We start from the raw sequence: 17721 nt of genomic DNA, 5'->3' as shown, positions 1-17721 counted from the left end.
TGTACATGATTCATTAGTATATCTGTTTTACATTGTTTAAAATCTGTTTATAGTTTGAGCGGTCATCTGTAAGATAAATAATTTATTTCCAAATATTGTAACAAAAATAACACCTTTTTCTAATGCTGGCCGCCGACGGGCCATTGAAAATATAAACATTACACCCACCTAACCCTTAATATTGACACAGAATACACAGACGGACTTCAGGTGTGCAGTTATGTCCCTTTCATCACCACTGCGCCCCATGGATGCTGTGATTGGTTGGAAAGGAAATAAAAATATTTGCTTTGTCCCATGATAGGACGGTTGTGATAACCGGGATGGTCGTGTAAGCCGCGAATACACAGACGGACTTCAGGTGTGCAGTTATGTCCCTGTCATCACCACTGCGCCCCATGGATGCTGTGATTGGTTAGAAAGGAAATAAAAATATTTGCTTTGTCCCATGATAGGACGGTTGTGATAACCGGGATGGTCGTGTAAGCCGCGACCGCGGTGCTCAGCGATTCAGTCAGTGAACTGAAGCGCTGCAGGCGGTAGCACCCTGTAGGCCTAAGGGTTTCTTCACGGTTCAATCTGAAGTTGAATTGGAAGCTAGTCAGTTTATTTTCAATAAACAGAACTGAAGCCACAGGTGAACCATTTTCTCTATTTTACAACACAATTTCCTGCGCACTACAATACCATGATCACCAAGTCGAGAAATGCAAAGGTGAAAAATAAATCTGAATCCAACAGTGACAGCACCAGTGGTTATTGGTTGTAGATCATTCCAAAGTGATGTCACTCATCATACTATGGCATGACGTGACATCATCTTCCAGCAGTTTGATCCAGATTGCTGTATTGAGCAATGTTTCATATGCTTTAGCGATTTTTAACTCTTTGTATCATGCATGTAGGCCGACTGTATCAAAGTAAAATCTCACTGTAGTGAAAATACATCATTTAAAGTTCATGATCATTCAGAACAATCTGCAGTGTTAATAAACACTACTCAGGCATTGTCAAATCTACCGTCTTGCGATAGAAATACATTTCTCTTTAATCAATTGACCTATATCTTAAAACGTATGCCTGCCTAAGCTACTCTGGAGAGTTTGTCTATTTCCCTCAACCCTACTTAATGTGCTTATAAGAACAACACGATCGCACAGACAAAAAAATAAAAACATGGTTTGCCCGAAACCCCCCCCAACTCCCTTACAGTCCAGTTAGTTTAAAGAACGTAGATCGTTAACATTAGACAGAGCCATTGAAACAAATAGGTAAACAATAACCACCAAGCATGGACCCAAAGGAGAAGGAGGTTACCATGGAGAAGGTATTTACAATCAGAAACGGCAACCACAAGAAAGTTCCTGAATAAAACATCAAAGTCACTTTCACACAGCAAGGTTTTCTAATGCTACTCGTCTTATCAAGGAATGAATGTGGTAGTCAAAAAGTATGGGCCCTTTGTAATGCCAGGGCAAGACTAGAAATGAATACAAAATAGTTGTGTGTCCCTCAATAGGCCATCACTAGGTCTATTCTGGCCACACCCTGTGCTTATATGAGATCTTTTCAATGTGTTGGACATCCATCCGTATTTTCTTGTACCAAATTTGAATATACACCAAGTCAGAGAAGGGGATTAAGCCTACTTTCATGCCAATTGGCATCCTAACATGGCCTTGTGCGTACCTCACTAGGCTACAACCCTGATACACCCAAAAAAATAAAAATACAATTCTTGCTTTTATACACAATCAAGTACACATTCCTTTATCTACCCCGACTGGGTCAGGTATAGCTGACATGTTTCACCTTTATCTCCTCTGTAGAACCTTCCTCAGCAGACAGACAGCCAGACAGCCGGCCTCAGTAAACAGACAGTAGGCCGAGGGTGGGCTTGCACACTGCCCCTTTACACCACTTAAGAATAAACATGGGGGAAATGAATGTATCGTGGCCATCATAAATGAACAAAAACATTAAAATCAATGAATAAAAAAGAAAAATTGTATAGCATCATAAAAAACATTCAAAACCATGTTGATGCTACAACAAGGAAAAGGAAGAGTTGGGGACCGGTGGAAGACCTCAGGTTTCTCTGTTCTGGTTCACACAGTCTCCAAGATGGAGGAGACCCCCGAATTAGACCCTCGTGGTTCCTCATCACCTTCAGGCTTCACAGCTGACCCTTTGTTTTTCTTGTGCACGCCCCGCCTCTCGTGCACAGCGGCTGGGGCCACTGTGGAGAGAAGCACCGTATGCGGCCGGATGGTGGTTTCCTTGGCAACGGTTGGGGTCGGGAGGGTACTGATGTATTTTCTTTTGCCGTAAATATTTAAGAAAAACAGCATTGTGTTCTAAGAACGTATTGTTGATGTTATTTTATTATACCTTGATTTTAAAAAGTTTAACCATTTACATAGTTTTTAAAGTCCAAGACCAAAAACGTCAATGGTCAAACCAAGTATTTTCTTCATGTGTGAGCAGTTTTTCGCGCATTTAGAACAAAGTTTTGACAAGAATCTACACCTCAGGAGTACTGGACATCACAGCACAGTGACAATACGCAGGAGCACGGAAGAATAACGGACAATACTCTTTAGATCTGACCTCAATCATGTGAAGTTCTCCAAGTTTTTCATGTGCTAGGCTGTTCTTTTTTTTTTGTCAATACTTTTTGTAAATTCATACATTAGACAGATATTCAACTCTATTCAACTGTGGGTGAACCAAAACCCTACCCCAAAAATAACGGTAAATAGTAAAACAAAATCTAAACACAAAGTATGAAAAACCATCAAACAAAAGCCTGTTTCAGATGGGCCTCATGCACCCATGCCCACCTTATGATGGAAGCTGTGGCATTTATCAACGATAAAGTTTCATGGATTCCCTCCCATCCGTGTCACTGTGTCTCTTGAACCAGAATAAGTGTGTGTGATGTTGTGTGCACTGACAACACAGTATTTACACAGCCCAGAGCCCACAGTAAAGGGATAAGTTGTTATTTGTCCGTTGCCCTATAATCCTACACATTTACATTATTTGTATGTTTCTTTTGTATGTTTGAGTTACAAACATGTGAAGGAGTTTTTGGCTGTCACTTGTGTCTTGTGCAAATACACATGCACGTGAGTGTACGTGGCCTTCCTCAGTAGCACCAGATGAACTTTGATCCCATATCAAACAGGGAGTGGAGGCGAGCCAGGACTGTATGTTTGTGTGGGCCTGTTTGTGTGCACGTGTGTGTGTGGATGTGTGCACGTGTGTGTGCGTGTACAAGTGTTCGTTTGCACATGTGTTTATGTGCACGTATGTGTGTGCACGTGTGTGCCTGCACAAGTGTGTGTGTGCACATGTGTGTTGGCACAAGTGTTCGTCTGCACAAGTGTGTATGTGCATGTGTGTGTTTGCACAATTGTCTGTGCACATGTGTGTGTGAACAAGTGAGTTTGCATAAGTGTGGGTCTGCACAAGTGTGTTATATCGAGTGTTTTATGTCCTTGTCATGGTGTGTGTGAATATATTAGTATTTGTATGCATGCGTGTTTGAGTGTATGTGTAGTTACATTTGCAACAGTTTGTGTGTCCAGAAGTGTGTACCTTTGTACTGCTCTGTCTGTGCATGCCCATATGTGTGTGTATGTATTGGTGTATTTGTAAGTGTGTGTCCTTGGGGTTTGTGTGTGTGTGTGTGTGTCTCTGCTTCGGCGACTTGCATAGCTTCTGCAGGACAGGAAGAGCAGTTTTGTGTTTGGTCTAGGGGGTGGGCCTAAAGCCTTGGCAGAGATGTGAAGGGCTGCTGGAGTTACTGCACCCTAGACCTCTAAGAGAGAGACAATAAGACCTGCCTCTATTGCACCTTATATAAATGAGTCACTTGCACCATTCGAAAAAAGTGGAACTAAGCTAGTTGGCGGTTAGCAACTGGCTATCATATGAGGACCTGTGGCTTGCCAATTGCAGTTGTTTAGTTTGTCAGCTGACAATGTTCAGGACAGTGGAGCCTGCGTATGTTATGTTGTAGCACCGCAGAAAAGCCCTCCTAGCTCCAAGCTTCGAGGCACCGCTGAAGATTTTAACGTTTTGTCACGTCAAAGGGATTGCTCTACTATCTCCTCGAAATGCTCATCGCTTAAGTTAGGAAATTAAACCATGACATAACATGGAACAATACAAAACCGATAACTAAATATAAAACAATCTGAATAAATGCATGTGAGACACAAATAGCACGACCAAAGCTTACTACTCGTGCTAGGCGTTTTTCGCATTTTAGGGGGCTGGGTTATTATTGAAATAATATATTTTCTTACTATAATATGGAATTTTCTATGTGTCAATACTTTTCTGTGGTTTCAAATCCAATAAGACGTGTTCGTCAACAAGAATAGCTTAAATACACCCCTTTAAACCTCCAGGAGTTGGAGCTTGCGACTAGAACGATCTTACATGTGAACCGATGTCATATCGTTGTCTTTGGGCTATGTGTCCTGTGTATGTGTCATCGCTCTCTGCCAACAGCAGTTGTTCCTAATAAGCCATGACACCTCTCGTCATCACAGAGGCAACGTGTTGTTGTTGTTGTTCCCGTGGCTAGGAGTCATGTGAGCGGGCTAACCGCCATGCCAGCGGGTCTCGTGCTCCCTCGTTATCGCAATGATGAGAGCGCCTGTGATGTTAGGCTCTACGGTACAGGGTGGGAGACCCCTGCCGACCAGCTCCGCAACAGCCCGCCTTGCAGGGGACAACAAACATAATGAATGCAACAAGCGTCACGTCTGGGGTGAAGGGTTGGGAGAGTGGGGACTTCATCACCCACAATACCCCCCGGAAAGGAAATAAGATAATTGGAAGCTACAGCACGTGCACACACACACACACACACACACACACACACACACACACACACACACACACACACACACACACACACACACACACACACACACACACACACACACACACACACACACACAGACACACAGAAAAACACAAAATGCCCTGGTCTAGGTTAGATTATTCATTGTGCTGTGCTTAGTGTTTTACACTCACTTATGTACATGAGGACCGAAGCTGATTTTACTCAAATGTTCAACAAAGTGCACAGCGCACTGTAACAGGATGTTAACAGACCACCTCACTGTATATGACCTGTACGACACAGTTATATGTATATATATATATATATATATATATATAAACAATGTGAGACAGTTAATATACTGTTAATATTAACTGTAGAGACAGAGCACCACAGGGGAAGATGCACCCACATTAAACCTTAACCACTGTGTGCTTGAGAGTTGTCGAAGTATCCAGTGCGTGAATATCCCCCCCCCCCCCACACACACACATACACACCAACACATACCTTCAATCAAATATTTGTTGACAATGCATGTTTTCCGGCATATCCCGAGAGACTCTGGACTGCCAGCCTTGAACCTCCGAGGAAGAATAAAACCAAACAAAGAAACCAGCTGAGAAGCCTTCTCTACATAAAAATATATCCAGCCCCTTGTTCAGCTAACACTGGGTTCACTACTGATAATAGACCAGACCGGCCTCTTCCAGCTTCTTCCAGACCGGTTTGTATAAAGACGTGGGACACCAAGGAGGCATGCAAGTAGCCACGCGTGTGCTTCAGCTCTGTATGTGTTTGTTTTTGTCCACTGCTGTTGTTGTTGCTGTTATGGTTGTTTTGAAGAGATTTTTTTTATCACAGCAGAACACGGAGTGAAATGAAAAGAGCCAAAGGAGAGGTAGGGGTGAGAGAGAGAGGTAGAGAGAGAGATAGAGAGAGAGAGACGGAGCAAGAGAGATGGAAAGAGAGAGAGTGTGAGAGTGAGAACAGAACAGAAAGGATTGAGACAGAGAGAGAGGTAGAGAAACAAAGAAAAGAGGTAGAAAGAGACAGAGCTCAAACCGAAGCAGCTTGTTGAGTCATCGTATTAGACTCACAGGCCTGAGATCACAGCAGGTGTTTGTGTGTGTGTCTGTGCCCATGTCTTTGTGCGTTTGCATGTCCGAATGTGACACATTGTTGTGGAGCCTCACGTCAACGCTGGATTTCTGGAAACCAGCGTGTGTATGTGTGTGCCTGTTTGCTTGTGACAGGGTCCCATCACTGTTCCTGTGCTTTCTATTTGACACAGTTTGGGAGTGAACAGCAACTCTTTCCCGCATTGATCTCTAAACACACACAGACACACACACACACACACACACACACACACACACTCTCTCTCTCTCTCCCACTCACACACCGGTCACACTGCATCCCCTCTGACGTGACGCATCTGTGTCCTTGCGTATTTGCGTCCGTCCGTTCCCGGGCCCTGGCCCTTAGAGCAAGGACTCGTACTGCAACCGCTCATAGAGCAGCGGGCACCCCCCCCCCCCCCCGGCCCCTGGCCCTCAGAGCAAGGACTCGTACTACAGCAGCTCGTAGAGCAGCCCCCAACCCCCCCCACCCCCCGGCCCCGGGAACTCAGAGCGAGGACTCGTACTGCAGCAGCTCGTAGAGCAGTGGGCCGTCACGGTAGCGGATTCCAACGGCGGCCGGCGTGATGTACTGCAAGATGTTGATGGTGCGCCGCAGCCGGCGGTCCACGTAGTGCGCGTCCCAGGCCGGATACCTCTTCCTGGGCATGTCGATCTTGATGAGCGGGCCCTCCAGCCTGGCCGCCGCCGCTGCCGCCGCCGAGGCCGAGGAGCGCACCTGGAACACGGGCAGGCAGGTGTCGTCGGCCAGGTCCTCCTCCGTCTGCGAGCGGGCCAGGTGCGCCGGGGTGGGTGGGGCGGAGGGAGGGGCTGAGGGGGGCAGCGGGAGCCCCCACAGCAGCTGGGCGCAGCAGGAGGAGGCGGGGCTGGGCGAGAGGTGGGCGGAGGCCGGGTGGAGGAAGCCGTAGTACAGCAGCATGACCAGGACGCCGCCGGCGAAGCACAGGTACACGCCGCACAGCGCCTCAGACGCATACCAGTCGGTCAGAGCCGGGTCCCGGTATGCATACCTGAGAGGTGGGAGGGAGAGGAGGGGAAGAGCGGGGAGTGGGGAGGCAGTTGAAATGGGTTTCTGAACTGCCGTTCAACACACACTCACTCACGCCCTCACTCACTCACGCCCTCACTCACTCACACCCTCACTCACACACTCACTGACACTCACTCACGTCGCCTGTATTTCAGTGGCCCTGTGTATGCGCAGCACACTGAGTGATCAGCAGATTAGTTCACTCGTGGCTCCCAATCATTAGGCATCAGTCTGTTTGCACATACAAGGACCTCTCAAACATTACATTAGGAATATATTATGAAAAATGATTTATCACATATATATTGTATGTAACCCATATGGAATAGAGGGCTACTAAACCCTTTATTATTTAAAGATGCAATTGCATGAGTTCTCCAGTAGGGAGCGCTCAACATAATTCCAATAAAAGGAAATTACACATGAGCACCCTGTTTCCAGGGGGTCACCTTGAACCGTGACACTGGACAGACGGCAGGACCTGAATATTGAAAATACAAGATAACTACCGTGAATTATATTGTTCACTTGAATCTCCAGTTGTTTTTCTTTGTTTGATCCAAGGAAGATTGAATCTACGATGGCAAGCTTTGCCCAATAGCACTGTGGATGGTTTGGATACGGCGTGGCCAGCCGTGAACACCGCCATGGACGATTGTGAAGATCCATTCATACAGATAAGACAACAAATAGATACACACTAACCTACCCGGGTAGTAGTAAGAGAAACTGAAACACACATATCGGGATATCCCCCCCTCAACTAGACATTCCTTGACCGAACAACTCCTTTCCCAACGAGTACTGTAGCTGGGGAATCCAGCTACAAAGGACTTATTCTTTTGATTTTGTTTGTTATTTTCAAAAGCTTTATTTTGTATCAAATGTCAATGTTTTATGATGAAAGGCATTAAAGATTGCTCATCTATTCAACCAACACCAACTCCCTTCGTGAGTCATTAGTGTTTAGCTTCTTAAGAACCTGGACTGATGCTAGCATCCTATCTACCCATTCTGGCTAAGGCCACGGGTGCTACACAAAACTTGGCGAGCTAGCCAGGAGAGGTTTAAAGGTTGAATAGATTGACATCTTTATTGCAGTTATCACTGACGTAACTTACCTCAAACAATTCTGTAGTCATGAGGTAAAAGGAAAAATGGATGCCATTCAGACTAAAAACGTTAAAGTACCCAACTCTCTTTTAGTGGGAGGTTTAATTGATGATGAGGTTGCCTTTGAGGTTTTTGATTACCTCAATTACTTTCAATGGCACAGTTTGGTGCCATTGAAAGGATAATTAAGATTGTTAGTTCCGAACCTCAATTGAAAGGCTTGGCTATTGTCGAGTTTAAGTCAGGTGAGACCATCCAGTTCTTACAGGACACTTTACCTGACAAAAGACCCAGGGGCCGTATTCACAAAGGATTTTAGGGCTAAAAGTAGGTCCTAACTGGCGAATTTAGGAGTAACTCCTAAAAATAATGGGCGTGTCACTCTTAAATTTAGGACTCCTAACTTTTTTCACTAAGAGCAATTCACAAAGTATTTTAGGACTAAAAGTAGCACCTAAGTCTAGGAGAGCTTAAAAGTCCTCAAGAGGACTCCTAACTCAGTAAGACCTATTCACAAAGAATCTTAAAATGCCTGCGAGACGAAATGTTAGGGTATTCAACTTATTGTGGAGTTAATGCGCGATGCAATAACATCCCCGACTAACAGGAATAATCCGATTAGTCCCGAAATAAAATGTTATAAAAATTATAAGTTATAAAAATATATATATAACTTATAAAAAATAAAAATAATTGCGCCATCAAAAGACGAGGACGTGTTCGTCAATAGGAAGAAAGTGCATTCCATCAACACGCAGGTTGTTTTTGATGCAAATTTTAACATAGCATACTGGATGTTGTTGCAAAGTGGCCTGGATCTTCATCTACCCATGATTCGCGCATTTTGGTCTGAGGCAGCTTTTTGAGATGTAGGAGTTGGTGTCACTTGCTGGGTGACAGTGACTATCCATGCAAGACGTGGCTCTAGACACCCTACCTTAATCCACAACCGGGAGCACAGTTAAAGTGTAACATGTAAGTGATTACGCAGATTACGCTTAGTCCTATGCGTAAAACACATCGTATTGGCTCTTTGCGAGCACACAAACATACACGAAATGTTGTGGAGAGAGGAATTGGGCAGATGAAACGTCGGTTTCATGTCCTCCACGGCGAAATACGCCTCACCCCAGAGAGGGCAAGCACAGTAATCACTGTATGTGCCATTCTACACAACCTTTGCAAGCGGAGGAACATTCCACAGCCAGACGATGATGATGATGATGATGATGATGATGATGATGATGATGATGATGATGATGATGGCGATCAACATTACAAGGAATTTGGCCGTGTGGAACCGAGTAGACAGGCATTTAGGGATCACTTTGAAAACACATTTTAGGTAAACACCTTGGCACAAATCAGTCAACACTTGGGTAGTTCGTAACATTTATTTTCTTTTAGATTTTACGTATTTTTATTGTTTGCTTTCTCTCTCTCTTGAACGTGCAGGCTACAACGTCATTATCGTGGTCTGCACAAAATTGTCATCATGAGTGTATTCTGCTAACTGCACTATAACTACTTAATAGGAATTCATTTCTAGCCTAGGCTATTTCCTTGTTTTTCGGTGATTCAGTGGGCTCGTCTGAACAACCAATCACCGAACTGACAGCTTCTAAACTCGTGCACGAGAATTGACGTAATCCATAGCAACGGCGCGTCACTCTTAGTTCACTCTTTGTGATTTATCCTTAGTAAGAGTAGGTCTCAGCGGCTTTGTGAATAACTTTTAAGAAAAAACTCCTACGTAAAATGTTTTAGCGCGAGTTAGGAGCACTCCTAGCGGCAAGATAAAATGCTTTGTGAATACGGCCCCAGGAGTCTACTAAAATTCCCCAGACAGCTGAACCTGATACATCAAAAGTAAGCATTAGCTATGCAGCCCCAGCTGAGCCAACAGCTAACCAAACTCAGACACCACTCAAAATAACTACTGATTTGACCCACGACAATGAACATGACTCACTGTCACTCCCTGTAGGTGCAGAGGCTTAACCCTCACCCAGGGCTCTACACTAACTTTTTAGTGGTCCCGAGCACAGGAAAAAAAAATGGGGGCACAATAGGTTTTTGTTTAGAACATTTATTACCGTGCAGAAATTGCACACACCAACAGCACCAATTTACTAAAGCAAAATTAAGACAAATAAATAGAAAAATAAATGGAAAAAACGACTTAATTCATCGTTCAGATCTACTTTATCTTATTTTATTTACCTAACAGTATATAGTTTGTTTCCGTCGTCCTCAATCGCTCGATTCAACAATACATTTTGGCACTTTTTACTCCCGGATCAGACCGCAGAAAAAGCCTTGGACTTTCCTATCGCCAACATGCCTCTGTATTCGGATATCTCAGGCACGGAGACTGGGAAATGCACAGACTGCGCCAAACCGAAACAGACATTGGCTTTAATTGAAACGAGACTAGCAGCAGTAGAAAAATGCAAAGGACTATCACAGGATACAGTGCCGATGGGTGAGTTTGCTGAGCTCACTCAGATACAGCAAGATGATCAAAGCTACACTGTATCCTTCCCGAAGCTGGACAAGAGAGAGACAGTTCCAGCTGCGTCTCACTGGAACAGAGTCGGCGCTAAGCCAAAGCAACATACCAAAGTGAATCAACAAGTTCACTCAACACCAAATGCTAAGCTACCCAAAGCTAAAGTTATCAGCCGGATTAGCCCGTCACTCAAATCAACCCTGCCACTGAAGAACCGGTTCCTGCCACTTCAAGAGTCCACGAACGCGCCTGCCACCGATGCACCCCTGAGCCCCGAGATGCGTCTGGATGGACAGTGCGGACAGAGACGGAACAACCAGTCGCCACGGAGGCGGGCTGCGCATGTGTCTGCCACCGTCCAACAAGGGCCCATCTCAGAGAAAGCAGATGAACCAGACACTCTGATTATAGGAGACTCAACTATCAAGGATATAACCGGTAAGAAGATCAAAACATGCATCTTCCCATATGGAATGGTTAGTGATATCAACCATAAACTAGTCAAAATCATATTGGAAAACCCCAAAATCTCACAGATTATTGTGCATGCAGGATTTAATGATATTCAAAGAGAACAGTCAGAACTTCTGAAGAGGGATTACACTGATCTATTGGATACACTGGACAAAATACACATCAAGTCTTCCATCAGTGGACCCATACCAACAGTTGACAGGGGAATAAACAGATTCAGTCGTCTACTTGCACTGAATACATGGCTTTCCAGAGTCTGCAATGAAAGAGTCTTATTCTGGGGGCGCAAATATCTTTTCAGAGCAGATGGCCTACACCCAAACAGGTTAGGCTCAAAACTGTTGAGGGACAATCTTCTCTTCTCGCTTTACGCACAGGCCACAATCTTGCCATGGTCTGACGCACAGGCCACAATCAGAGCACAGGTTGAGAAGAAGCGAGACTACAGCCTCCCCCACACAACTACTCTGCCACTATCTGACACACAGATAGCAGACAGCCCACAGACCTTGAAGAGAGACAACAGCCCGCCCGACGCCATCAACACTGTGCCCTCCCCCATCGCTGATGCTGGCTTGGCGAGGAACGGCCACCCCCCTCCTCTGCATTCCCCCATCGACGATGACCTCCAGCCTCATCTCTCCCATAGCCACAACAACAACTCCAGCTCCAATGACTCCCTTTGCGATTTTCCAGCCGAATTTAAGAAACTGGAATATGCTGGCATCAAACTTGCATCTGTGTCAATGATAGCATCGCCACGTCATGGCCGCAGGCTGCTAACACCCAGGAGGATGGCGCCCCACCCCCACCACCGTACTGATAGTAGTCCTGAGTATTACTGAGACAAAAAAGGGTTCAGCCGTAGACACAGTATAAAGGAAGTTTCTCATAATCTGCTGAACCCAAGGTTGCCTACGTCAAAGCAGGGCAACTTTCGCATTCATGCTGTAACCACTAAGAGAGTAAACAAAGGGAAACTTAGACACACTGCTAACCTCACAAATCTCATATCTATTGCCTCCAAACCAAAAACAACCTTAAAGCCTATCAACAGCACCATCAGGATGGCTCTACTTAATGTGAGGTCTCTTAATAACAAATAATTTTTAGTTAATGATTTTATTAACACTTCTAAACTGGATTTTATGTTTTTAACTGAAACATGGCTGGAACAAAATAACAGTGCAACCGTTCTGATAGAGACAGCTCCTCCCGACTATAACTTTTCTGATGCATGTAGATCTGGAAAAAGAGGTGGAGGTGTTGCTGCTATATTTAAAAATGTATTTCAGGGGAAACAGATGTTATTTGATGATTTTCCATCGTTCGAATACCTTAGTGCTGTATTGAAATGCTCCCCCAGAGTTCTCCTATTAATTATTTACAGGCCACCCACATATTCTGCAAATTTTTTCGATGACTTCACAGAATTATTGTCTAGCATCTCCACAGAATTTGACTGTCTAGTTATAACTGGTGACTTCAATTTTCATACTGATGATTTGAATGACAAGTGTGCAAAAAAACTTTTTACCATTTTGGACACATTTGAACTGTCTCAACATGTGAAAGAAGCTACTCATTGTAAGGGGCACACTCTAGACCTGGTTATCACAAAGGGCCTCAATGTTTCTGATCTCTCTGTGATTGATCCTTCCTTGTCTGACCACTTTCGTGTTTTCTTTAAAGGTCCCATGACATGAAAATCTCAATTTATGAGGTTTTCTAACATAAATATGAGTTCCCCTAGCCTGCCTATGGTCCCCCAGTGGCTAAAACTTGCGTTTGGTGTAAAACGAGCACTAGCTGTTCTGCTCGCCTTTGAAAAAACGGAGGCTCAAGCGCGCTGATTTGGAAATCTGTGCTCATGACGTCATGAGGAATCTCAGCTCCTCCCCTTACTCTGCCTGGCCCGCCCAGAGACGTTGGCCCGCCAATGAGACTCGACCGTGCGAGCGCCACATGTGTGTGTGTGAATACACACACTGTAACGCAAGTGTTTCTTGTCGGTTCTTTGACGTGTCTTGTATTTCCACAACGAGACTGTCGTGGGGGTTATCTGAGCCATGGTTGAGAAGGAATTGGGGGAAAGGAACTTTGGTTTGACTCGCTGAAGTACATGAACTGCGACATGCCGCCGGTTGCCGCGAGGCACCATCGCCCGGCAGCGGGCAGCCGGCAGCAGGCAGCGCGCGGTTCAGTCGACTTCAGGTTGATGTGAAAGTGGAAGAACCAGAGACGTCGCAGAACCCGACAAAGTCGTTTGTGATTCATAATATCGTCTGGAGGCGCACACAATATGTTATATGATATAGATATCTATTTATTATATGATATTATTTAGATATAGAGCTCCAGGACTGTAACGCAAGTGTTGTACACTTCCTTGTTATTTGGATAACCGTTCTGCTGTTGGTGTGATGGCGCATCACGTCGGACTCTCGTCTCTGGTATTTCTACAACGAGACTCGTATTGGGGGTTATCTCAGCCAAGGTTGAGAATGAATTGGGGGGAAGGAACTTTGGCTTTGACTCCCTCAAGACCATGAACCACGACAAGGAGGAGAAAGGGATCTTTGCCGGGCAGCGCTTATGCACCTCCGCCTCCGGCGGTGGTCCCTCAGCGGGGCTCAAGCGGGAGACATTCGCCGCCAACAATCCCTTTCTCCTCCATGTCGTGGTTCATGAGGGAGTCAAAGCCAAAGTTCCTTCCCCCCAATTCATTCATTCGTGTTATGCGAAAAAATCATTGAGAAAGTTGTCCTCCAGCAACTAAATCACTTCCTGGCATCAACTGGTTGCTATGACACCTTCCAATCAGGATTCCGACCCCTGCACAGCACTGAGACCGCCCTTATTAAAGTTGTAAACGACATCCGTCTTAACACAGACTCTGGCAAAACCTCAATACTAATGCTACTTGACCTCAGTGCTGCATTCGACACTGTAGACCATACATTACTTCTGGAAAGGTTAGAAAACTGGGTGGGGCTTTCAGGCACTGTCTTAAATTGGTTCAGGTCCTACCTACAAAATAGGAACTACTTTGTTTCCATTGGCGACTTTGTATCAGAATCAACCAACGTGAAATGTGGAGTCCCACAAGGTTCGATCTTAGGACCCTCTTTATTCAACATCTACATGCTCCCACTAGGGCAAATCATGCAAAATAACAATATTGACCATCATTGCTATGCTGATGACACGCAAATCTATGTATCGCTATCACCAAATGACTATCGGCCCATAGATCTGCTGTGCCAGTGCATTGAGCAAGTGAAGGAATGGATGTGCCGAAATTTCCTTCAACTAAATGAGGACAAAACAGAGATAATTGTATTTGGTTCTAAAACGGAAAGGCTTAAAGTAACCCAACACCTTCACTCTCTGTCCCTGAAAACCTCAATCAAAGCCAGAAATCTAGGGGTTATCATGGATTCAGATTTACATTTTGACAGTCACATCAAATCAGTTACAAAATCGGCATATTATCACCTTAAAAATGTAGCAAGACTTAGAGGGCTCATGTCCACCGAAGACTTACAAAAACTTGTACATGCCTTTATCACTAGTAAGCTTGATTACTGCAATGGTCTCCTCACAGGTCTCCCAAAACAAACTCTGAGGAAGCTTCAGCTTGTTCAGAATGCTGCTGCTAGAGTTCTAACAAAGACCAAAAAATTTGATCATATTACACCAATTCTGAAATCGTTACATTGGCTTCCTGTAGGTCAGAGAATTGATTTTAAAATCATGTTGCTAACCTATAAATCCCTACATGGTTTAGGCCCCAAATATTTAACTGATATGCTTCCACTACATCAGCCTTCTAGACCACTAAGATCCTCTGAGACCAATCTGTTAATTATCCCCAGAGTAAACACAAAACATGGGAAAGCAGGATTTAGTTACTATGCAACAAATAGCTGGAATAAACTCCCAGAGGATTTAAGACTTGCCCCAACTCTAAGCACCTTTAAAACAAGACTGAAGACTTTTATGTTTGCTATAGCTTTCTGCTAAAATCTTAAATACATTGCACTTTCTAAAAAGCTTCTTTAACTTTGCCTCTATTTTCTATTTTAATACTAAAATGCCTTTTTCTATTTTACCCATTTCTTTGCATATGTTTTTCTTTTACTTATCTATTATTTTATTTTATTGTATGACAATGTTTATATGTGAAGCACTTTGAGTCTGCCTTGTGTATGAAAAGTGCTATATAAATAAAGTTGCCTTGCCTTGCCTTGCCTAGACAAGATTACATTTAGGCTACACAAAACAGCACCAATTTCGGCTTCCACCGTACCAGGGTTATTGGGCTGGGACTGGGTGCGATTTATATAGAAATCGGGAAAGCGAGAATGCCTCGATGTGTTTCACCACAGCATCGCGTTTCAGATTAGGGTTCCCCGTTATAAACAGAGAGGAGCCTGCCATTGCCGATGGGGCTTCCTTACAAAATGTACAGACTTAGCATCATAAACTAGCCACCCGAAATCCTTCAACCAGCCGGTGGTTGAATTTGTAGACTTTATCGACTACAGTAACAGCATTAACTTTCTCCACGCAGTCTATTCATAATATTGTAATGACCACGGAAAAGGCAGTGAATGAAGTATTGATTAGACAGCGATTTAGATACCTAATAAACCGTTGGAACACACAAGACTGGTAACCATAGCAACGTAGGTAAACAAACCCGCTAAACCCTCCCGTAGCGCTCCCCGCGCTACGGCCATCCGGAGGCGCACAGAGCTTTTGGCCGTGATATTATATGTACAATACAATTATATTATATTATATTATATACTATTCTATATAGAGCTCGGGGAGTCGCAAACGGCAACAATCACTTTCTCCTCCATGCTGCGGTTCAGCCCGGACTGCACTGCAGGGAACGGTTGGCCGGTTAAAAACTGATTGGCTGTTACGTTACGCACATCACTCAGTGGCCACGCTGTTGAACGCTGATTGGCTGTCATCACGCGAATGTCGCGGCAAAGTTTAATACTTCAAACTCGAGCAAAAGTGGCGTGCTGCAAATCCACCTGAAATCCATGTGAACGTGCTCGCCCGTGCCAGATAAAAGTGTCGCGATGCAAATGGAATCGCTGCTTTGTATGGAATCGTTCGCCCCTTCGCGTTTGGTGTGAACGCACAGTATAGTGCGCTGTGGAGATGTCACTCGCACGCATGCTCCTGTTTTGTTTTTCTTGTTCGCACGCCGAAATATTCACTCGCAAATGTGAGTGAAATGGGCGCACTATAGAGCCCTGCCCTCACCTAAGAAACAAACCCTGTATTTACCCTTTGAAAAACTCATCACTCCTGAAGTCCAAAAGGTTGTAGTGGAGCATGTCATAAAAAACAGTAATTTGACTTCCCATTATCATAGCAGCACCAAACTCAGGCCTTTCTCTGGGAAGATCCCCTGTCCCAACTTTGAGTCTGACTATGACACATGGCGCAGCAATGTTGAGTTCCACCTTGCTGACAACGGGATGTCTGACATGCTCACTGTCAGGAAGATGGTGGAAAGCCTTCTCCCACCTGCTTCCAACATTATCAAACATCTTGGGCCTAACTCAACCCCGAAGGATTATCTCAGCCTGCTCGACTCAGCATATGACATTGTTGATGATGGAGATGAGCTTTTTGCAAAGTTATTAAGCACAAACCAGAACTCTAGCGACAAGCCTTCTAGCTACCTTCAAAGGTTGCAGGCAGACCTGAGTAAAGTCATTAAACTAGTCTGTATCAGTGCAAACAACTCAGAGTGCCAGCTGCTCAAGCAGTTTTTCAGAGGTTGCTGGAACAACAGTCTAATCACAACCCTCCAGCTTGAGCCGAAGACAATCCACTTTCATTCACAGAGCTGCTCCTTCTGTTACGCACAGAGGAGGATCGCCAGGCTGCTAAGTCCAGCCGGATGAAACAGCACTTTGGGTTCTCAAAGACCAAAGTCCAGTCAAATTCCCGTTCAGTTGAGGATTATTCTCCTGATGACACAGACATGATAGCTACTGCAGCTGTAGCTCCTCCCATCCACACAAACAAGTTAGAAATACAACTTGCAAAGTTACAAGCCCAAATGGCTTCTTTGAAAGCATCCTTGTGTAATGGCTCTGGCCAGTCTTCTGATTAGTCAAACAAGAAATCTAAATCTTAAACAAAGACCCCCACTCAGCAAGAATCTCCAAACCCAGCCGAGTTACATCTCACAAAGAAGCCCCGGCCAGGCTTTTGAACAAGTTGACAAGTTGAAAAGAAAAGAGTTCAAACGTAAACAACAAGCCTGGTAAGAACAAAACAGGCATCATTTAAACTAACCTCAGTTCCTGTCAAGGGACTGCCAGGAACTGAACTCAAGCATCAATGTCCTAAAACCAAATCGAAAACCCAAGCATCCATCCGCACCCACAAGGTGGAAAATCAACTTAAGTTACCAAAAGGGCTTGTAGGAGAGAAATGTACGGCAAATGTCACAGTGTCAGGAGTTAACTGTAATTGTCTCCTCGACACTGGGTCTCAAGTGACCACTGTTTCTGCTTCTTTCTACAACAACCATCTTTCAGAGCAT

At 44.6% G+C, this 17721-nt stretch overlaps 1 protein-coding gene across 1 annotated transcript in view; it reads right to left on the bottom strand.

Annotated features, from left to right (window-relative positions):
* Positions 1–6493: 6493 nt before the first annotated feature.
* The window catches only part of xkr6a (XK, Kell blood group complex subunit-related family, member 6a), a 36582-nt gene continuing 25354 nt past the window's right edge, over positions 6494–17721 (bottom strand). Inside the window, exon 4 of the mRNA XM_056588841.1 lies at positions 6494–7016. Within this exon, the coding sequence (XP_056444816.1) occupies positions 6494–7016 (523 nt within the window). The remainder of the gene's footprint in view (positions 7017–17721) is intronic.

Source organism: Gadus chalcogrammus, chromosome 4 (genome assembly GCF_026213295.1).
Source record: "Gadus chalcogrammus isolate NIFS_2021 chromosome 4, NIFS_Gcha_1.0, whole genome shotgun sequence".
Taxonomy (NCBI): domain Eukaryota; kingdom Metazoa; phylum Chordata; class Actinopteri; order Gadiformes; family Gadidae; genus Gadus; species Gadus chalcogrammus.
Note: the sequence above shows the minus strand (reverse complement) of the source record. Positions and strands in the feature narration are given on the sequence as shown.